This window comes from Acanthopagrus latus, chromosome 23 (genome assembly GCF_904848185.1).
Source record: "Acanthopagrus latus isolate v.2019 chromosome 23, fAcaLat1.1, whole genome shotgun sequence".
In the NCBI taxonomy this organism is placed as follows: domain Eukaryota; kingdom Metazoa; phylum Chordata; class Actinopteri; order Spariformes; family Sparidae; genus Acanthopagrus; species Acanthopagrus latus.
In genome coordinates, this window is record NC_051061.1 from 2818986 (window position 1) to 2838059 (window position 19074).

The window sequence follows — 19074 nt, forward strand, 5'->3', positions numbered from 1 at the left end:
TCCCTGGCAATCTCCCTCTGACTAGCTAGCACCTTATTTAGGTTTATGTAGTCAAATGATACGGTTTTGTTCAGATTTACTCATCATCAAGTATCATTTTACTGTATGTTTTTTCATATAGTACTAAGCAGCCTACCCATCAATTCATAAGTGATTGTTATTATTATTATCTTAAAACGTGTTGCTTTGTGAGGTTTACAAAGTATATGGTCAATGTATTGTTATTTTTTACATCACAAGGGTTGAAAAAACAAAACAATGTTTGAATCTCTTGAGTCCTGCTACATCTTTTTTGCAAAATTAACTGATTTTGAATTGATGAACTGAGGAGTCTCACAGGCTGGATCTTAAGAAGCTCCTTTGGTGGTGATGTTGTTCATGAGGATGGCGCATATGTGAGATTTTATCATCTGCATTATCTGCACCCCCAAATTGCTATGTAAGGCTTTGACATGTTAAAGATTAAAAAGAGGACAACCTGCAGAGAGTCAGTGACCTGCTATCACAAAGCAGAGGTAAACAGAACATATTTAGTAGTGTGAGTGCTGTAATTAGGTTAGCTGGTTCATTGCTTCCTTTGAAGTCTCTCTGCCGTTTTTCTTGGGGTTTTTTTGTTTTTGTTTTTTGCATATTTATCAGATCCCAATTTCCTGTGCCCTGAAGTACAGCTAGTCTTTCTGGAGTCCACATTGAAAACATACAGCAAACAGTACAGTTGGCATAGTGCTGAAAACAAATTGAAACTAACAGAAAGCTTCAGAATACAGTTGTAAGACATCACATTTCTCAGTTCTTGCTTTACTGACTTCTTGAAGGAAACTGTTTATGTATACATATGATTTGTCAAATTATCAGTCAAATATCCAAAGATCTAAGTTATTTATTGATTTGATCTCCATTCTTTACTCCAAAGGAACTCACAGGGCAATGACTGGGTCAAAATGAAAATATTTATTGATTGAATTTATACTAACACAGTGACTGAAATGAAATGAGTGATCATCAAACAGACATTTTTGTAGTCAGCAAAACCCATTCAGAAGATAGTTCATGTTTAGTTCTAGCTGTAAAGGCCTTTGCCGTTATGACCTCAAACCTCTTCTCGATGGACTCTGGAAGCTGGCAGCCGTTCTACCGCTGTGTCTGTCTCAGCTGTTCGACGAGAGTAGTCCGCCAACAGACTTCCTTCAAGACTCTCTCGCTGTCAGGTGCATGGCAACATTGAAGGACTTAGCAACCGCTGTAAAACCCAACTTTTAACAGTCTTCAAAGAAAGCCTTGATGATAAAAAAGAAAAAGGATTTAAATAAGCTGGGAATATACTAATCCTCTAAATCAGCTAGGCATATATGTGGATTAAAAAGGGAAATTAAAACTTAAATGACAAGCAAAGAAGGCAAAAGTGAATAATCAAAGACAAAAGGATGCAATGAATGTTTCAGGTACCATCTATGCTTGTAGAAATTCTTGAAGGTTTTTTTTTTTTTTTTTTAAATCTAGTTACCCAGGGGAAAGTTATCCTGACTTTGATCTGTCTAAGGTTCCACAAATTCTATTCATATAATCCCTCAGTCTTCCTGTCTTTTTCTGTCATCAGGATGGAGTTCGTATGGAGGAAATAGTAGAGGGCTGCACAGGGGCACTTCACATTCTGGCGAGAGACCCCATAAACAGAGGAGAGATTGCAAGCATGCAAACCATACCACTGTTTGTACAGGTACACTCACATGAATATGACCTGGACGAACATGCATATGGAGCATGCACACTACTGCACTTCATGAGCCTTCGTCATAGTTTTAGCTTTAAATTATTATACTTATATACTGTGTGTGTTTATTGTGTTTGATTGATTGATTGATTGATTGATGAAGATCATCAGACAGCACAAACTACAGAAACCAGCTGATTTAACATGAACCTGTTTCGGAATGTTTTCTTTTGTGTCCTGAATTGTTTGCAGTGGACATGTAGAGTTATTTGAGAGCCCAAGATCTGTTCCATCCATCTATTAGTGATATTCCCTTGCCCTCTTCATTAGTAATGAAGAGCTGGCCTTTACCCCAGCTCACATTGGATGAGAGGTTGTATTCACACCGGTATTCACCCAGATAGATTGTCACCCATGTTGCCACAGGGCTACAGACCTCACTTTGCTTCAAGCAGAGTGAGAACACACCTGCCTGGCAAATCTTACCATAACAAATGTGTCTGTAAGTCTGTTCTAAATATATCTCAGACTATAAAATTATAGGTGTATGTTTGTATGTCCAGCTGTTGTACTCCTATGTGGAGAACGTGAAGCGGGTATCGGCGGGCGTCCTGTGTGAGCTGGCCCTGGACAAACAGTCTGCAGAGCTTATCGATGCAGAGGGAGCCTCGGCACCACTCATGGAGTTGCTGCACTCCAACAATGAGGGAATTGGTAAGCCTCTCTATGCTTTTCTGCTTCAGAGGCACATCACAGGGCGCATGTGCTGTTTTCGGCAAAAATGTTTCAAAGTTCTGTACGTACTGAAGGAGTTAGCCTTTTCTCAAATACACTCGCGCTGAGTACATTTCCATCGACCCTTTTTATGCACATTTTCAATTTGTGCCTGACAGATCATAGACACAAAATGTGCGTTCAAAGTTCAAAGGAAACAAATCTTGAAATGCATGAAGCATTTGACTTAAATGTCCATTGAAGCTTAACCTCCACAGGAGAGACTAAAAATAGCAGCAGAGAAAAACGTCAGATCTGAATTTGAAATATTGAGACGGCAGGGTAACCTTCCTTAAATGACACATGAAACAAACAAATGCCAGCGTTTCCACATGATTTTCCAATTCAGATATTAGTAAACGCCGTTGAGTCTTATTATGTAACTGAAGAGGAAAATTAGCTCCACCTACTCTTTATCTTGATGTACCCATTAATAGTAGGACTGACCCATCAAAGTGAGTCAAAGTGGCAGATGAGGGCAACTTTTTAGTCTTTCTCTAGTCCAGTCTCTCCCTTATTAACATACTGGTAGTGGGTGGAAACAAGTATTTATTGCATAATAAGTGGGAAATTGGTTAAAATTTGCAATATATTTGAAATTGAAACTTGAGTAAGATGCTATACACATAAAGACATATTCAGCTATTATTACTGATGTGACCCTACACACACCAGTGTGTTGGTGCAGGTCAGCGTATAGTTCTGCTGCAAAAAGTTACTGTCCTACTTAACAGCACTGGCACCTGACAAAAGCAACATTTTGTTGAGGCAACATCCCAGTTGTCATACCTGGCCTGTCTAAAATATACAATCTGACACATGACTGCTCAGTAGTCATTACTACACTTGAATACACATGAAATTTCATGACTGCATCATAAAGAATATACCCCAGGGGCATAAAGTTTGATGGGGCCTCACCAGTAATTTCGCCCACTTCGCTTGTTCAGCGCCCATCTACAAACACAGCCCTGATGCTGCAGTCCAGACAAAAATCTGATGGACAGATAGTTTTAACACCTGGAAAGGTACTCAAAACTGCTTCTGTGGTAGTTCCAGCCACAAAAGCTGTCTCCAGGAATATAGTTTGTGATAATGACACACACAGACTCAAACATGAGCAGCTTATGCCGTCGCTGCTGGTCAAAATTGTATATGTGATTCCATAAACCAAATTTCAGCAACCTGATCAGTAATGGCATGTTTCCATATATTTAAAAGGGATTTAAAAATGAAAATTGCTCATAAATTTAGTTCTGGATTGTTTTAGTTTGATGTAGCAAACTGTAGTCAGTGTTCTCCCTCTTTTATCATGTATTTTAATTCTTGTGTTGACACATCCATGGACTAACTGACTTAAAATTTGGAGTGAAAAGAAATAGTTCAACAAAGAGGAAACATTTGCTTCTCCCCTTTTTCTCTTAAGTCTGTTTGTAAGTGACTGTGATGTTTCTGTCCACCTGCAGCCACCTACGCTGCAGCAGTGCTCTTCCGAATTTCAGAGGACAAGAGTTCAGACTACAGGAAAAGAGTGTCAGTGGAGCTTACACACTCGCTCTTCAAACACGACCCTGCCGCCTGGGAAATGGTAAGAACCCTTTGTGTTGATGTAGCGGTGTTGTCATGATACAGAAGTTTGACTGTAACTCCAACCGAAGTACCTCTAAGTGTGACAGCAAAGATCACAATAAAATGTGTTTAAATAACACACCGAAGGTGTACATTAATCTACAACCAGTTTCATAGTGCTGGTCCCGTTTGCTGATTTCCTCCTCATGTGAACTTCACAATAGTCCTCTCTCTGAGCACACTGCCTCCTCCTGGTCTGTGGATCTGTTGGCTGGGCTCAGCATGTAAGGCTCCAGGCAGGGTGGGATGTTGTCTGTGATGTGTTGGAGAAGTTTCTCAAAAGCACCACATAAGAATGGGGGTTACTGCCACAGGTCAGTATTCCATAGTCAGTATTAATGACATCAGCTAGCAGGTTGGCATCATATTCTCTGTCAGCGAAATTCTTTTCAGATCTGTTGTAGTCACTAGCTCCATTCACACTGCTCTTTGAGTGCGGGGATCCTGTGCCATTTCTCCGCATCCTCCTCTGTGTGAAAGTCTTATAAGCCGGCAGCATGTAGCGGGGGTGAAAATAAAGAGAAATTTCCCACCAAGAAACGTTACAAGAAATACCGGCCGAGACTTCAGTGAACTATCCCAGACAGTCAGACAGCGTCCAGTTTACTGATGGTGATTATGTAATTACGTCATTTAGAATGAAAAACGTAACTTTGACACTTTCCAAGATGCATGGTGGGTCAGGATCTCAATCACAACACATTATAACTGCATCCATATGATTATAAAGAGTCAGTGGGTACATGTTTAACAGGACACCAGGGAAAACACTTTGGAAAAAGTCATCATCATGACGTGTACCCCTCTTTTGGATCTCAGCTCTTTTGGCGCTGACTTGCTGTGTAAATTACACACTGGTGCATCTTTTCGCTGGAGCTGCTTGTTTCTGTGTGAACACACATAAAGATTATCTGTCTCACGGCCGATCTAGAATCTAGTGCTCCGAGCCAGAAATATCGCGTGATCGAACGTGATCTACAGTAACCAATGGCAACAACCTCAGCGTCTCCGGGCTCTTCATAAACGGAAAGGGGCATAGACTGTATATAAAAAAAGAGTAACTAAACGTTTTAAAACATGAAAGATATGGAAGATACAGAAGAGGGAATGTGAGCTTTTCTGACAACACACAATACTTGCATTACCCACCAGTATGACGGTTAACGGCAGCGCATGACGGTTAACGTTAGCACCAACACCAAACCCATTAAAAACATTAAAATGGCTAATTCAAACACCCCCATAGGAAAAGTTAGATCTGCTTCCGTGTTCCTCTGTCAGCTGGTTGGCTACGTTGCGTTTCACGTCACATTTCACAGAGTAGTGACTCAGGAGTCGTTGGCTTTCCACACACACGAAGATTTTTTGTCGTAAATATTGAACAAGTTTAACATTTACAATTGTCGGCCACGACCCGTTTCCAAGCAAATTATCGGGACAAATTGACTCTTAACACACCACAGACCAAAGGATAATCATATAGGATAATCTTATAAAACAGAAGTTATGGGTGTACCCCCCTTTAGGCAGAACTTTGCCAGTTATCGGGACACCGGATGCAGCCACACTGGGTCAGACTTGAGATCCTCCACAGATTATTTTATCACCAAACTACACACCGACACCTTTGATGAAGACATCCCAGAAACAACATTAACTCCACAGCTAGCTGCACTAACCAGCCAAGCATAAAGTAAAGCTGTCTTCTCTACATCCCAGAGTTATTTTATCTATCAAACACGATGAAATTTAACCAAAATCAGTGAACAGAATTTTATGCACAGTTTCTATGCCAAGCATTTCTGATTGCACCTAGCTTGCTCCCTGTTAGTTGAAGACCCACGATGAGCCTGAATACCAGCATGGGAGCAATAGATACTGTTCTCAGTATTGTGCTCAGTTTGAAAGCGTGAGGGAAGGGATTTTGAGCGTCCCAGGCGCTGCCCCTGTCTGGTAGCGTGGAGGTGGAGGTGTGGTAGCTCGTGGTGACAGTGGTGGGAGTGAGTGAAAGTAGAAAGAACACAAGAGTAAATTTGTTTTCCAAAAGAACAAACAAGGTCATATGAAACGACTATCTAACTGGAGCCATATACCACAGCAAATGGATGCAATCATCTGGCAGCAGGTAGCATGGAGAACAAGGCTTCATGATTAGGCGCTGATTGCCAACCTGCCGCAGATGAGTGTGTGACAGCCGCTCCGGGAGTGGAGAGCTCTGTAAGCACAAAACAGAAAATAAAGAAACCACACCAAGCACCAAAACATCCAGCGCCAATATGACAGGACATGACACTCTGGTCTGTAACAATTAGTCAGACATAATGTAGGTGCTAACTGCAAACAACATTTGTTAAATCATAACAGTGACATGTCTGAAGTACTTGCATCTTGAAGTGAACATGTATGTAACATTGTGATCCGACCGTCTGACTGAAGTTACGTACTACAGAAAGAAGCAGTAGTGGGCCAGGGGCAGAGACAAAGACACCGTTTATCATATTTCAATACACTTTCCCATCAAAATGAGTAATTTTAAGGTAAAGCTCATTGCTTTAATGGCACAATATGCGATTTATTGAACAATTTATTTTTGATATGGGCAGTTTCAGTACTCCATAGAGGCTTCCCTCCCTTTTAGATAAATGAACATCTAAATCATATAAGCCTCAGTGAATGATGACACAGTGTAGCCAGCACAGTGGGCGGCTGTCGCTCAGGGTCAGAGCCAGCATCTTGTGATCCGAAACCCGAAGGTTCGATTCCCCTGGTCTGCATGTCGAAGTGTCTTTGGACAAGATGCTGAACCCCAAACGGCTCCTGATGTGCTGGTTGGCAGCTTGCATGGCAGCCGCTGCCATCGGTGTATGAATTACTGTAAGTCGCTTTCGACAAAAGCTTCTGATAAATGCTCTGAATGTTAATGCAGCCGAGACCTATACAAGACTATACACAGTAAAGTAATTCAAATGGTCAAAAAATATAGAATATTTTGTATGAAATTATAATAACTCTTGTTAATTTGAAAAAGTATCCTGCTCAGATGATCCTATGAACTGGTGACTCAGTACTTACCCGTGTACTGTTGTTACTGTACCACAAAGATGTCATAGGCAACAACAAACACATTTGTACCAAACTGTCTCATACTTGTTCACCTCTCTGTGTGTCCAGGCCCATACTGCAGTTCCTTTGGAGCCTTCATACCTTGCTGATGGTGAGTTCCTGCATTGAAATAATATTAGGGAGTACTTCCACTTTAGTTAAGTCAACACTGTGACTGTGTTAGTATTGCAAGCAACAAGGTGGTGACGTTAACATTTCCCATCTCCAATGACCATATTATGAAATCACACTCAGTGCCCTTTTTTAATCCAACAATTGGTAAATATAACTCATTAGTGAATATCAGTAGCATCATAAATAATAGAGATGTGATTGAGAGGGGCAAGGTGCTCCCAGTGTAAATATCAAGAAGAATTAGCCAGTTAATATGAAATATGAATTCCACCGGCATGAAGGTGTCAGTTTCAAGTTCTGCTTTAAAAGTAGCCAAGTTTATCTAGAGAGTGTTTGACATTTTTTGTATTTATTAGATAACATTTTACAAAATACTTGTACTTGCTTTCTTTTATAGAGAGAGATGAGTTGTTAGTTTATCAAGACCGGGAGCAGGTGAAAACAGTGAGCCTTTAATGTCAGATAAAACATAACGAAATGCACATGACATCAGTATGTTGTTGGTGAGGCAAAGTGCATCTGTAAAAAAAAAATAAAAAAAAATGGTGTCCTCTCTGTGTCAGAGTTAGATGGCTCTTACCCTGCATACGGCTACGCTGATCTGCCCCTGGACACCCTGCCGCTAGACCCAGACCTCCACGAAACCTACATTCCTGACATGACGTACGACCCAAGACAGGCCTACCCTGAACCACTCTAACAGGTAAGCATACACACAACACTGTGTCGCCAACTTTATTCAGCTTGGTATCCACAGCGAATAATAATATGAATAATAAATAACTAGAATGTGCAATTCCTGGAGCATGTGCAAGTGTGACCAACAAAAGATGCAGCCTTCTTGCAAGAACCAGGCTTTGAACTACTAACAGTGCAAATAATAGTTAATCTGCTGTACTACTGATCCACCGCCACCTCATATGTTTTCTATGATTTTGTTATTTTTAGTTAGAGTTTGAGTAGCTGAGAACAGTGGCATGCACAGACTTTTTGAAGGGCAGGGGTGAAAAGAAGGGCACTTTAGAGCGTGTTTTGGCCCCCAAGAGGGCAGTTTATCATGTTTTAACCAGCCAAGGGGGCAGTTTAGTGTGTTTTGCCAACCATGAGGGCACTTCGGCATGCTTTTTTGGCTCCTAAGAGGGCACTTCAGCGCACGTTTTGGCTCCCAGGAAGGCACTTTAGCGTGCGTTTTTCAACAACTGGTCCACGAGCAACCCCCCTCCCCACCACCCCTTGTGCACATCACTGGCTGAGAATGATATTGTATGGTCTGTTGCCACACTCCAAACCTGATGGAAGATATTGCATGTTGAAGAATTGATTAGATGTTGACATTGTAAGACAGCAAAAGGCTTGGGACTTCACACCAATTTTAGTCCTGTGCTCATAAATCTGCTCGACTTAGAGCAGTGTGAGATCATTTTTTCTGTTCTCCAAAAACTATTGCTCTACACTTGAGCTGGTCATGAGACATTGATAAAACATTTAAGAAACTGTAAAATCCCTCATTCTAGACTATGTACCTGCACGTACGTCACCTCAGTCAGCTTGAGTCTCTACTCCCATGGGAACCCATTACTTTTAAAGTTCATCAAAATATGTATATGAAATCAAGCATTACAGGTTTCAGCACTACAAGTAATAGCAAACATTTTCAGATTTGGAATCGCATTTGTAGCTGCAAGCGTGTCAAAAAAAAGGGAGAAGAACATTTTACCAGAAAATGTATTTCCTGTGAAAATACAGTGTGAATGCTGACAGCTGAAGTGATTCTGAAAGACTCACCAAAATGTGAAATAAATTGCCAGAAATTTGTCAACCAAAATACATTTTGCCACACTGCTGAAAAAAGACGATGTAAACTGCATGAGCTTAAGAAAGTAAGAGATTTACAAGCGTAGGTAATAGGCAGAGAAGTGTGACATTGTCAAAGCTTTGCTAAAAGCCAAGTTAAAATGCTCAGTATTGTAATGAACAACATGTTGATAAAGCTTAATAATCTATACAAATATTCTATTCTCATTAAAAGCATGTTTAACATTTGAATGGTTTCTTCAGAAAAATTTAATAAGTGGAGTAGGTTCATTGCAAATGTTGATAAAATTAGGCTGTTAACAGTAGAAAACCATACATGATGAATGATTTTTGGGGTGTTAGTTGAGGGTGATTTAATGAAGCGCAGCGAGGGGGAGGAGGAAGAGGAAGAGGAAGTGAAGAGGGTATGGGAGGTCGAGGAAGAAGAGGTGGACCGAAGGGGAAGGTTGACGGTGCACAGAGAGTTGAGTAGTTAAGAGCACATGCCACATATGCAGTGGACCCTGGTTCCAATCCTGACCAGAGGACCTTTGCTGCATGTCCCTCTCTCACCCATTTCTTCAAATAAAGGTGTCTATTCCTCAAAAAAATCTTTTAAAAAAGGGAAGGGCGAGGAGAATGATGGGCTAGGACAAAGTGGATGAAGAGAGGCGGAGCTGAAGGAAGAGAAGGAGAGAGACGAGGTGGAATTGACAGTGTGTGTGTCTGTGAGAGAGAGACAAAGTAACAGAGACAGAGAATGAGCATTTAAATCTGAAAAAGACCAGAACAAACTGTACATCATATGACTGAAATTGGTAGTTTGAGCTATAATACTAGTATTATTTAGAACAACGTCTTTAGTCAAATATGGCAGTGGTAGTAGAAGTATTAGTAAAACTACCAGGACAACCCATGCAATAAATTACACTAGTTATGTCATTGACATCAGTTAATTCAATAGAAAACCACCTGAATACTTGCCTGTATTGAAAATAGTGTAAATGGCATTTTAGAGATCATAAGTGGCAGAAAAAATGGCGAATGACAACAATTTAGCAAATGACTGCTGTCTGCTTATCTCCAGAAATGTAGACTGAAAATGAACTTTGCCACTTATGAAGAGCTTGGCTGGAGTGCTTGCTCCACGTACGTCAGGTGGTGAGAACTTTCCATCTTCTGAGGATGGTACTGACTGAATGTGAAGTCTGTGGTGTTTAATATGAGTCAGTCTCTGTTTCACGCACGAGAGGCTGATCATTCCTGACCTGTGTAAAGTTGAAATGACAACTGTGGCTCGAATATGTTGAAGTGGTGAGTGGGGTGGGTTTCACGATGATTCGAAGAGTTCTCCATTTCTGTTTCTGTCGCATAGCAGAATGACTTGAAAAGTGCTGAAAAATGTGCAGAAAACAAACAAACAAAAAGATAAATTCCAGAAAAACAGTAGTTTGAATAACTAGAGTGAGTATTTTCAGCAGGAAATGTGTCTTCGAGTTGACTAAAAGACACATTTTCTGCAGAAAATGCAGTGTGAATGCTGAAATGCCCCTTGCTGGAACAGCAGAAATTCCCTCACACTGCCTTACCAAGAGTCATAATCCAAACCAGTGATCTTATTGTTGCATGGGCATGAGTACCATGCTCAAACCTCTGTTCCCCTGCACCAGACGGGCACTGCTTATGTGTTGGTCAGTATGTGTGTATAAAAGTTAAGTATAAAAAGTATATTAAGTATAAAAGTCATAATTCATTAAGGGTGTGGAGTATGTTTTTTTGTATCTTTTGGCCATTTTAACTTTTGGCTTTAATGTGGTCAAGACAAGAGCGTGGGAAAGTAAAAGGGAGGAAAGAATGTGAAGCAAAAGCGACCATGTGACCATGGATCAGCTGTAGAGACTTTTTGTTGAATTAGTCTTTACACAGCCTTTCAGTCATAAATGTAGAGATTTAAACATTATCCGTATGTTTTGATAATAACACAGATGTAATAATTGTTGATAATATATATAATCAATGAAGTCAAACTTGTGTGTCTCATAAATGAGATGTATTATTTCACCCAGCAGCAGCCTAACCCTTTTTGATATTATCCAACATTTATTTTCATGACCTGGACTGTAAAATCCATGGTACCAATACACATACCTGTGATGTACGCATCACTGCCGTGGTAAAAGCAAACACATATCTTTGTTTGCAGCTCATAGTGTAATCAGTGAAGACATTTACATAATTACAGTAGGCAATATAGTTTAGGCCTACACTTGGAAATTGCACTGTGATTAACGTGATTTATAGATGGTGTCTTGTTAAGGAAACAAATTGCTTGGACCCAAGTGCAGAAACACAGAGGAGCCAGGCAGGATAAGGATCATAGAACAAGCTTTAACAACAAGCAGAAAAAAAACAACAACTCATCAATCTACAAACCAAAAAGTGCAAAATGCCAAAAATACAAAGTAGCGACACAAAAGCTAAAACAAAGTACCAACCACGGAGAGCAAAGTACAACTCAGGAAAAAGGAATAGCAGGAAACATACGGCAGGGTGACACTGGAAGATACAGAGCAGGCTCAGGTGAATATCACAGGACGAACTGAAGACATCAGGGGCACACAAATGTATTCACTCAAGACAGAGGTGGACACAGAAAAAGGGTGAGAAATCACACACAAGTGTAAATCTATTTTATTTCTATTGACAGAATGGGTTTATATTATTCATAAGTTGCCTCTGTATATTCTTTATGAAAGTCTGTTTGTGAAATCATCATTTAATAACCTAGAATGTGATTATGGGTTCCTTTGAACACTAAAACCTATTTTTCAGGAAATTTTCTAACGTATGAAACCCCACGCCCAGTGTCCCTGTAATGCCAGTGGATGAGGAGAGTAACATCAGAGTCAAATAAAACCCAGAGTAAAGGAGGGAAAGGAAGCAGGATGTACTTGTTTAAACTAGAAAATAGTTAATTAATGGAAAGTAACGCTGGTCAGCAAGGGGAGATTAATCTCCTGTAAGGTCTGTAGCTCAGTCACTCAGTGCAGCTGCACAGCCCACTGGCACCAGCAGCACTTTATATCACCTGGCCTAAGCCTAAGGATCAGGTGTGGACCTCCACACATGGGCAAGGAGGAGGGGTACGTACGGAAGTGAAAGCACAACACAAACATGGCCACAACACAAGGGCTGTAACAGTCAGGAACGATCAGCCTCTTGTGTGTGAAACAGAGCATGAACACAGCGTCGAATAAACCGAGAAAGTCTTTTGTGGTGGTCCCTTTTTTTATTCAGACCTACAGTTAACCCAGTTTGTGAATCAGAAAACAAATATCAGATCGTTCCGATCTGCTGCAGCGTCAAATCAATAATTCATATTCACTTAGGGGACTACTCTTGTGTGTCCTCTCTCAGCGCCCCTCTGAGACTGCTGTTCGCTCCTTGATGTAGTAGCTGTAGTCACAGTAGCAGTAGTTTAGCAGTAGCTGAAGCAGCAGTAGTGGTACTGTAGTAGTAATAGTAATAACAGCAGTAGTAGTAGTAGTAGTAGTAGCCATATTAAATGTTGTAAAAACCTCCACCCTGTCCACCCACATTCAGGCCATCAGGAGTCTGAAAGAAAGGCCGATCTATAAACACAGCCTTGTGAGTAAGGACGTATTTGTCCACTAATATGCAGAGAGGGTGTCACATTTGTTGACACCCTCTCTGCGAGGCAGCTTTTAAACTCCATCAGCACCAGTTGTTTCACTTGCTCAAAATTCCACACTTCATTAGCTGTGCACCAACGATCAAATAGAGCCTCCTTCACCCGAGCAAATTCCACGCAAGTGTTACACTAAGTAGATGCTTGTTGAACCCAAAAGCGGACACAAGGCAAGATCAAGAGAGCAAGGCAATTTATTTGGCTGGAACAAGGTTTCAGCAGGTAAAGGTATAAGCTGTTTAGGATTGAGTCTCGGTCCTACGATGGTGCTGGTGTACTTCTGTGTAGACACAGAATGCAGTGACTGCAGGGCAAGGTTGTCTGCTCCAGAGGTGCAGACGTGGAAGTGGAGTCACTGGCAGATGAGCACGCAGGTGATCGCTGGAGGCCAAGCAAAGCAATATTACATCTTGACTCAAGAAACACAAAAACACTAGTAATAATCCAGGAGTCAATTTTGCCTGAGCCATCTACCACGCCTGACTGACGAAATCATCTGGCAAGCAGGTAGCGTGGAGAGCAGGGCTTATCAGCATGTGCTGATTGCCAACCTGCTGCAAGTGCGTGTGTGTCAGCAACTCCAGAGACAGCAAACCCTGCCCAGCCTCTCAGTGCACCTCTGCAAGCACAACAGAAAAACAAAAACCAAGCACCAAAACATAAAGAACCCACCACAGAATGAGAATGTGTCAGTAAGTTTGATTTTCTTGTTTCCGGTACCAGCCATTTAAGCGCAGAAGCCACCTGTTCAAAACAGATGAAATATTGATTAACTTCCTCTTCATTTAAAGGAGGAACTAAGCGCGTGTTTTTGCACATTTCAAAATCTGTGGACTTTGCGGCAGCTCGAGGGGCCACATCAAGCTCCAACTTCAGCAAGCGAAAGTCAAGCTTTTTTTGTTTCCAGGTCATTCTGCAGCTGCAGCTTTTTATCCCTCAAGAACAAATGCTGCAGCTCAACCTCCAACTCTATAAGTCTCACCGCATCATCCACACACTGACTAACCAAGACTGTCTTGTCACAGTTACTTCATAATGGTTAACAGTTGAGAGCTGGATGTACCTTTTTTTTTCTTTTTTTTTTTTAGGGTCAAACTCATTTTCACTGGGAGTGCTGGGGGCAAATTAGCGATAGCATCAAAATCGCTATTTTTAAAACGCTAAAAAAGGCTCAACACAACATGAAACTTTGCTCGTAGGATCACCAGGGTCTCTAAACATGGACCCGAGCATTGAGAACATTGTTTGTGTACACAGAGTTTACTAAATGTTCTCAGTGCTCAGTGTTCATGTGTAGAGACCCTGGTGATACGACAAGCAAAGTTTCATGTTGGGTCGAGCCTCCGTAGTGTTTTAACAATGACTGTACCTGACTGTACCTGTCCTCTCCACACCTCATAATGACCTTCCACTTAAGTTAGCTGTCGATAAACTAGACACCGGTGTGGGTGTAGTTCTCCGATGTTTCTCTGATGGGGCTGAGCATCCAATTTCTTAACTTTTTGAAGAAGTTGAACTGTTATCAGAAAAGGAATTCAGTGATCGATAAGGAAGCATTGTTATGGCGTTGGAGCGTTTCGAAGTTTTTATTGGCTCCTCTAATGTCCCTGTGATCGTTCATACTGATCATAACCCCCTTGATTTTCTTGATAGAATGCGTAACAAAAATATTGATGAGTTGGAGCGTGCGTGTGCAGGCTTTCAGCGCGGTTGTCGGACATATCCATGGCAGAGATAATGCTCGGGCTGACGCGCTGTTTCTCTAGTAGCTCGCCACTTAACTTAACAATGTCTCCTGAGATTAGTGTGTATTTGTGTTTGTTTTTTTTTTTTTTCTGTTCTCACTCTCTCTCAGGGCCATTGTTCAATATCTTAGTGTGGGGGTGTTAAATGTTTCAGCTCTGCTGGCAAAGATGTGTCCCTGTGGCTGGTGATTTGGCCTTTTGCCTTTCCAGGTGATAGCGGCCTGGCTGATTGGGAATATCCAGTAAGAGCGGGTCGGGCACTAGGCTCTGTGTCTTGCTCTCACTCAGTTCCACCTGACACTGAACAGAGATACAGTCAGTCAGCCGGGAGGCTGGCTGGGGTATTGTGTTTTGTTTTATGTTTATCCTGATGGGTGCAGCAGTGTAGTTTTCATGTCTTTTTTTTTCAGTCAGGTTTAGTTGTTCCTTTTGTCAGGGTAGAGGGTTAGCCCCGAGCTCTGATGGTCCTGGTGGGTTGGTCTGGGTGGCTGCCCTTCTTTTGTTTAATATTGCCGTCCCATCTGTTTGTTTGTTTGATTGCTTAGGCTTTTTTTCCCCCTTTGCTGTTCAATTAATACATTTAACTTCCTTTTAACTGCAACTTGCTTCTTTATCTTTTATCAGACCTCACATGAAGGGGGTCCTAACACAGGTAAATAGAGTTGTTGTCATCACTGATTAAAGATCACTATCAAAGGCAAAGATAGGGCTGTCAATAGTTAAGTTGGGTTGCTTGTATCCATGGTGCTTCCAGCTGACAAATGAGAAGAGGGCAAAATCAGTGTGCACAGATTGTGAATCCGAGAGCATGGGTTTACAAAACCCCCAGGGCCTTATGGTAGAATAATAACATGGGAGGAGTGGTGGGATTTTCCAGAGCTCCACCAACATCAATTTTGCTCCTTCTGCCCCCATTGAACCACAGGCTCTTTTATGCATGATGTGTGGGAGTGTCCTGTATTTTAGTAATTTTGGGGAATGTTGTTTGGAATCTGGAAATACTGACTGAAGCCAAACTATCAATGTCCCCCTTTGGACATTTGCTAAATGATGACACTGACTTTGGTATTGGTAGAAACTCTAGGAAGATATGGCTTGCAGGCTTGACTGCAGCTAAGAAGATGGTAGCACAACACTGGAAACCTCCCAGTGATATTTCTTTCACACACTGGCTTCACAACTTTTTGGACATTTCATACTGGGAACTATCCTCAGCACGAATCAACAACACAAGACTAAATATTATCTCACTGTGGAAAAACCTTCTTAATAAATGATATTTGGTATTGTTTATACTCTGTTTGAACCCAGTTTAGTTGATGATCACTGCCTATATTTCCTTTTTTTGCAGGAGAATAAAGCAAAGATGCTCAAAGAAAAGGAGAGAATGACCAAATCACAGGATGAAAGACTGGGAGAATGGATGGAGGAAGATGGAGATTTGGAGGCTTTAATTAGAAGGGAATCAGCCCTTTCCAACGGTTGGAAAAAAAATCCCATTTGGCAATCAAGAACTATGAAAAGAGGATACTTATTAAAAGAGGTTTATTGTTGCTGTAAATTAAAAATGTAACTTTGTTATAATGTTTTACTGTGGACTGAAAGTTGGGGGTGTCTAAAGTTTTCAGGCATTGTTACACGGGTAACTGTTTGAAGCAATCCAGTTAGGCAAGAATGTCTTACATTGACAGTTTTGAACATGAGGGATAAACAGGAGGGGCTTCACCAAACTCATCTGATAATCATTTACAAATATTTTAGAATTTCATCTACAAAGGATTTACTAATTAGAATTTGAATTTCTGAGGTGTTTCATTGTTAAATGGGATATCAGTGACGCAATGAATATTGTAATATTAATTGTCATATACCGGGAACTTGTTTCCCCTCAATTAGGGACACAAGTGGGGTAAGGCCAAATACATCATGTTAAAGTATAATCCAGTTTAAGAATTTAATTTTACTGACATCACGAATGCACTCACCATGAAAATTATTAAAAGTCTAACTAAATGAATTACTGCCAGTCACCATTGCTACCAAATGCTACCCGTGTATCCCAGCCTGCATCTGCTGTCTTTTAGGTGTCTCCTCTGTGTATTTGAACAGTGCACATGTCCCAGGGTTTCCATGTGTGGTCGTTGCATGGTAGTATATCGTGTATCATAAAAGTAATCTTCACACTCACATACTGAGAAAAGATGAAATACAGACTTTTCAAGCCATTTCGGATTATGTCAGCCATTTGGAAAACCTCAGTGTGGACTACGAATACTCTGTCCCTGTCTCAGTTTCACCAAGCGGATGTACTGGTCAAATGTCCAGGAAGTGGACTACAGGTCCTTTTGGAATCAGAATGCAGATCTCATCATTTTCTAGTCATACCCAGTTAACCCCACACAGCTCCAGTGGAAATGGACCACGGCTCTCTGATCAGCTTGTGCACAACTTTGTGGGTACCAATAAGTACACTGCAGAGTACATTTACAACAGGACTTACATTGTGCTTTGTCATTATGGCATATAACTTTTTTTTTTACTAGGGGTGTGTCGATTATAGAAGTTTGTCATCAACTGTGCGTCGCCGTCAATAGAGAGGTGGGGCACTGCAAAGTCTACTATGATATAATAATACTTGTAGCTGCTCACAACATGTATTAAAGGTCCAGTGAGTAGGATTTAGCAGTAAGGTTGCAGATTGCAACCACCTTAACATACCTCATCTCACCCAATGGTGCGTCTACCAGTGTTTGGTTTGTCCATTCTGGGCTACTGTAGAAACATGGTGGCTGATCATGTCAGTGGAAGAAGACCGCTCCTTATGTAGCTATAAAAGGCTTATTCTAAAGTAACAAAAAACCCCAGCATTTCTTAGTTTCAGGTAATAATGCACTAATATAATTCTGAATATTATGTTCTATTTCAGTCTCCAAACCCTACACACTGGACTTTGATTGATACAACCTTGGATTGTATCATTGTGCAGCGCCTTTTCTTTCTAACCATCACGTCATAGTACAACCACATTGTCAGCATTGATGTTTGGCTGTAGTTGGGAATGTGGACATCGTGGACAGTTGGGGCAGAAGATGCTCTGTGCACCAGGGGCAACTGTGCTTGTACAGTTCAAGGCTGCTGTTGTCGGTGTAGCCTTAGCCTGCAATGTTAAGAAAGCACAACTCCAATGACTTACCAATTGCTGAGGCAATCTACCACAGTTATACTGTACCTGAAACTGAACATCATTAAATTTTGTTATAACTGTTTTGGTATACCTTTATTCTGTTCTGTAGTAGATTAAAAATGCCTTCATTTAAACACATTTAACATTGAAAGGGTGTGAAATACCTACATATTACATATTGTATTATGTATTTCCTTTTTATGTATGCATTTAATTATTTTTTAGGACAGTTATTGGTCATTTTGTCTTTGATATGAGAATGAATTGCTTACCAATGTCCTAGGCCACATTAAAATCAAATCACAACATTTCAATCACAAATGTAAGTTAAATGTAGAGTTAATGGTAATGTTCCTTATGTGTGTTTTATTGTGAAAGTGTCCGCACAGTGTTCTGCTCCCTCAGCCTGCAACTGGATGGTGGATTGTTTTTCATTGTAGCATTAACAATATGCATTTATTTAAAAAATAATAATAATAACAAAATGAAATTTTATATATAAATAGTTATAAAGCTATGCTGCACCTCTATATAAAAACTAATGATTTATTATTGGTAGGTGTATACTGCTCTCTGCTGGACAGTACTAAAATGGAATACACTGCAAAACTATTTACTTTGTTTTCTGTGTGTGATTTGATTTCAGTGTGACATGCAACGTTTATTTCACAATGAAAATCAATTTACTCAGGTATTAAGTACAACATGATAAATATTTGTCTAGGTACCACAGTATGTGGTAACAAATCCATACACAAAAAGGAAATACATGTAAAGATGTTATTTGTACTTTATTGCAATCCTCTGATGTTTTCTCATTTAGGTAATTAACTGTTAGAGAGAATCTCACCAATTCCTGCAATCAAGCAAGCCTACAGTTACAAAGTACAAGGTTAATTTATTTGTCATTTTACAGAACACACAGCATCACAGGCTTGACACAATGGATGCTTATGTCCTGTGTGGCAGCTGTGCTGCTGAGCTGCTGCATCTCACTCACTTGTTACTGTTCACATAGGCTCTGCTTCCTCTGTAGTGAAACACTGGTGAGACATCCACATGACTGTCTACAGGTCATTTTTAGGTCTTATTTTGCTGAGAACTACACGCAGCAATGCTTGACACGCGTGTGGGAAGCCCGTGTGTCCATCCTGTTAGGGGGACTCCGTTGCTGGGAACTGAAGCAGAGGACGTGTGACTGCCAATCCAATGCCAGTGTCTGAGGTCTGTTTGTAAGGAAGTCCAATATCCAGTTGTGAGTGTGGTAGTTGAGACCGGAGTGTTACATTTT

At 40.7% G+C, this 19074-nt stretch overlaps 1 protein-coding gene across 2 annotated transcripts in view; it reads left to right on the plus strand.

The window, feature by feature from the left end:
• jupb (junction plakoglobin b) overlaps positions 1 to 17864 on the plus strand; it is a 95106-nt gene extending 77242 nt beyond the window's left edge. The window contains exons 12-17 of one of the 2 annotated variants that reach the window (XM_037089900.1): positions 1598 to 1717; positions 2275 to 2425; positions 3952 to 4073; positions 7286 to 7328; positions 7915 to 8054; positions 15951 to 17864. In XM_037089900.1, the coding sequence (XP_036945795.1) occupies positions 1598 to 1717; positions 2275 to 2425; positions 3952 to 4073; positions 7286 to 7328; positions 7915 to 8051 (573 nt within the window). In that variant the 3' untranslated portion in view covers positions 8052 to 8054; positions 15951 to 17864. The remainder of the gene's footprint in view (positions 1 to 1597; positions 1718 to 2274; positions 2426 to 3951; positions 4074 to 7285; positions 7329 to 7914; positions 8055 to 15950) is intronic. The other variant, XM_037089901.1, reaches the window with a different exon arrangement.
• The last annotated feature ends 1210 nt before the right edge of the window (positions 17865 to 19074 follow it).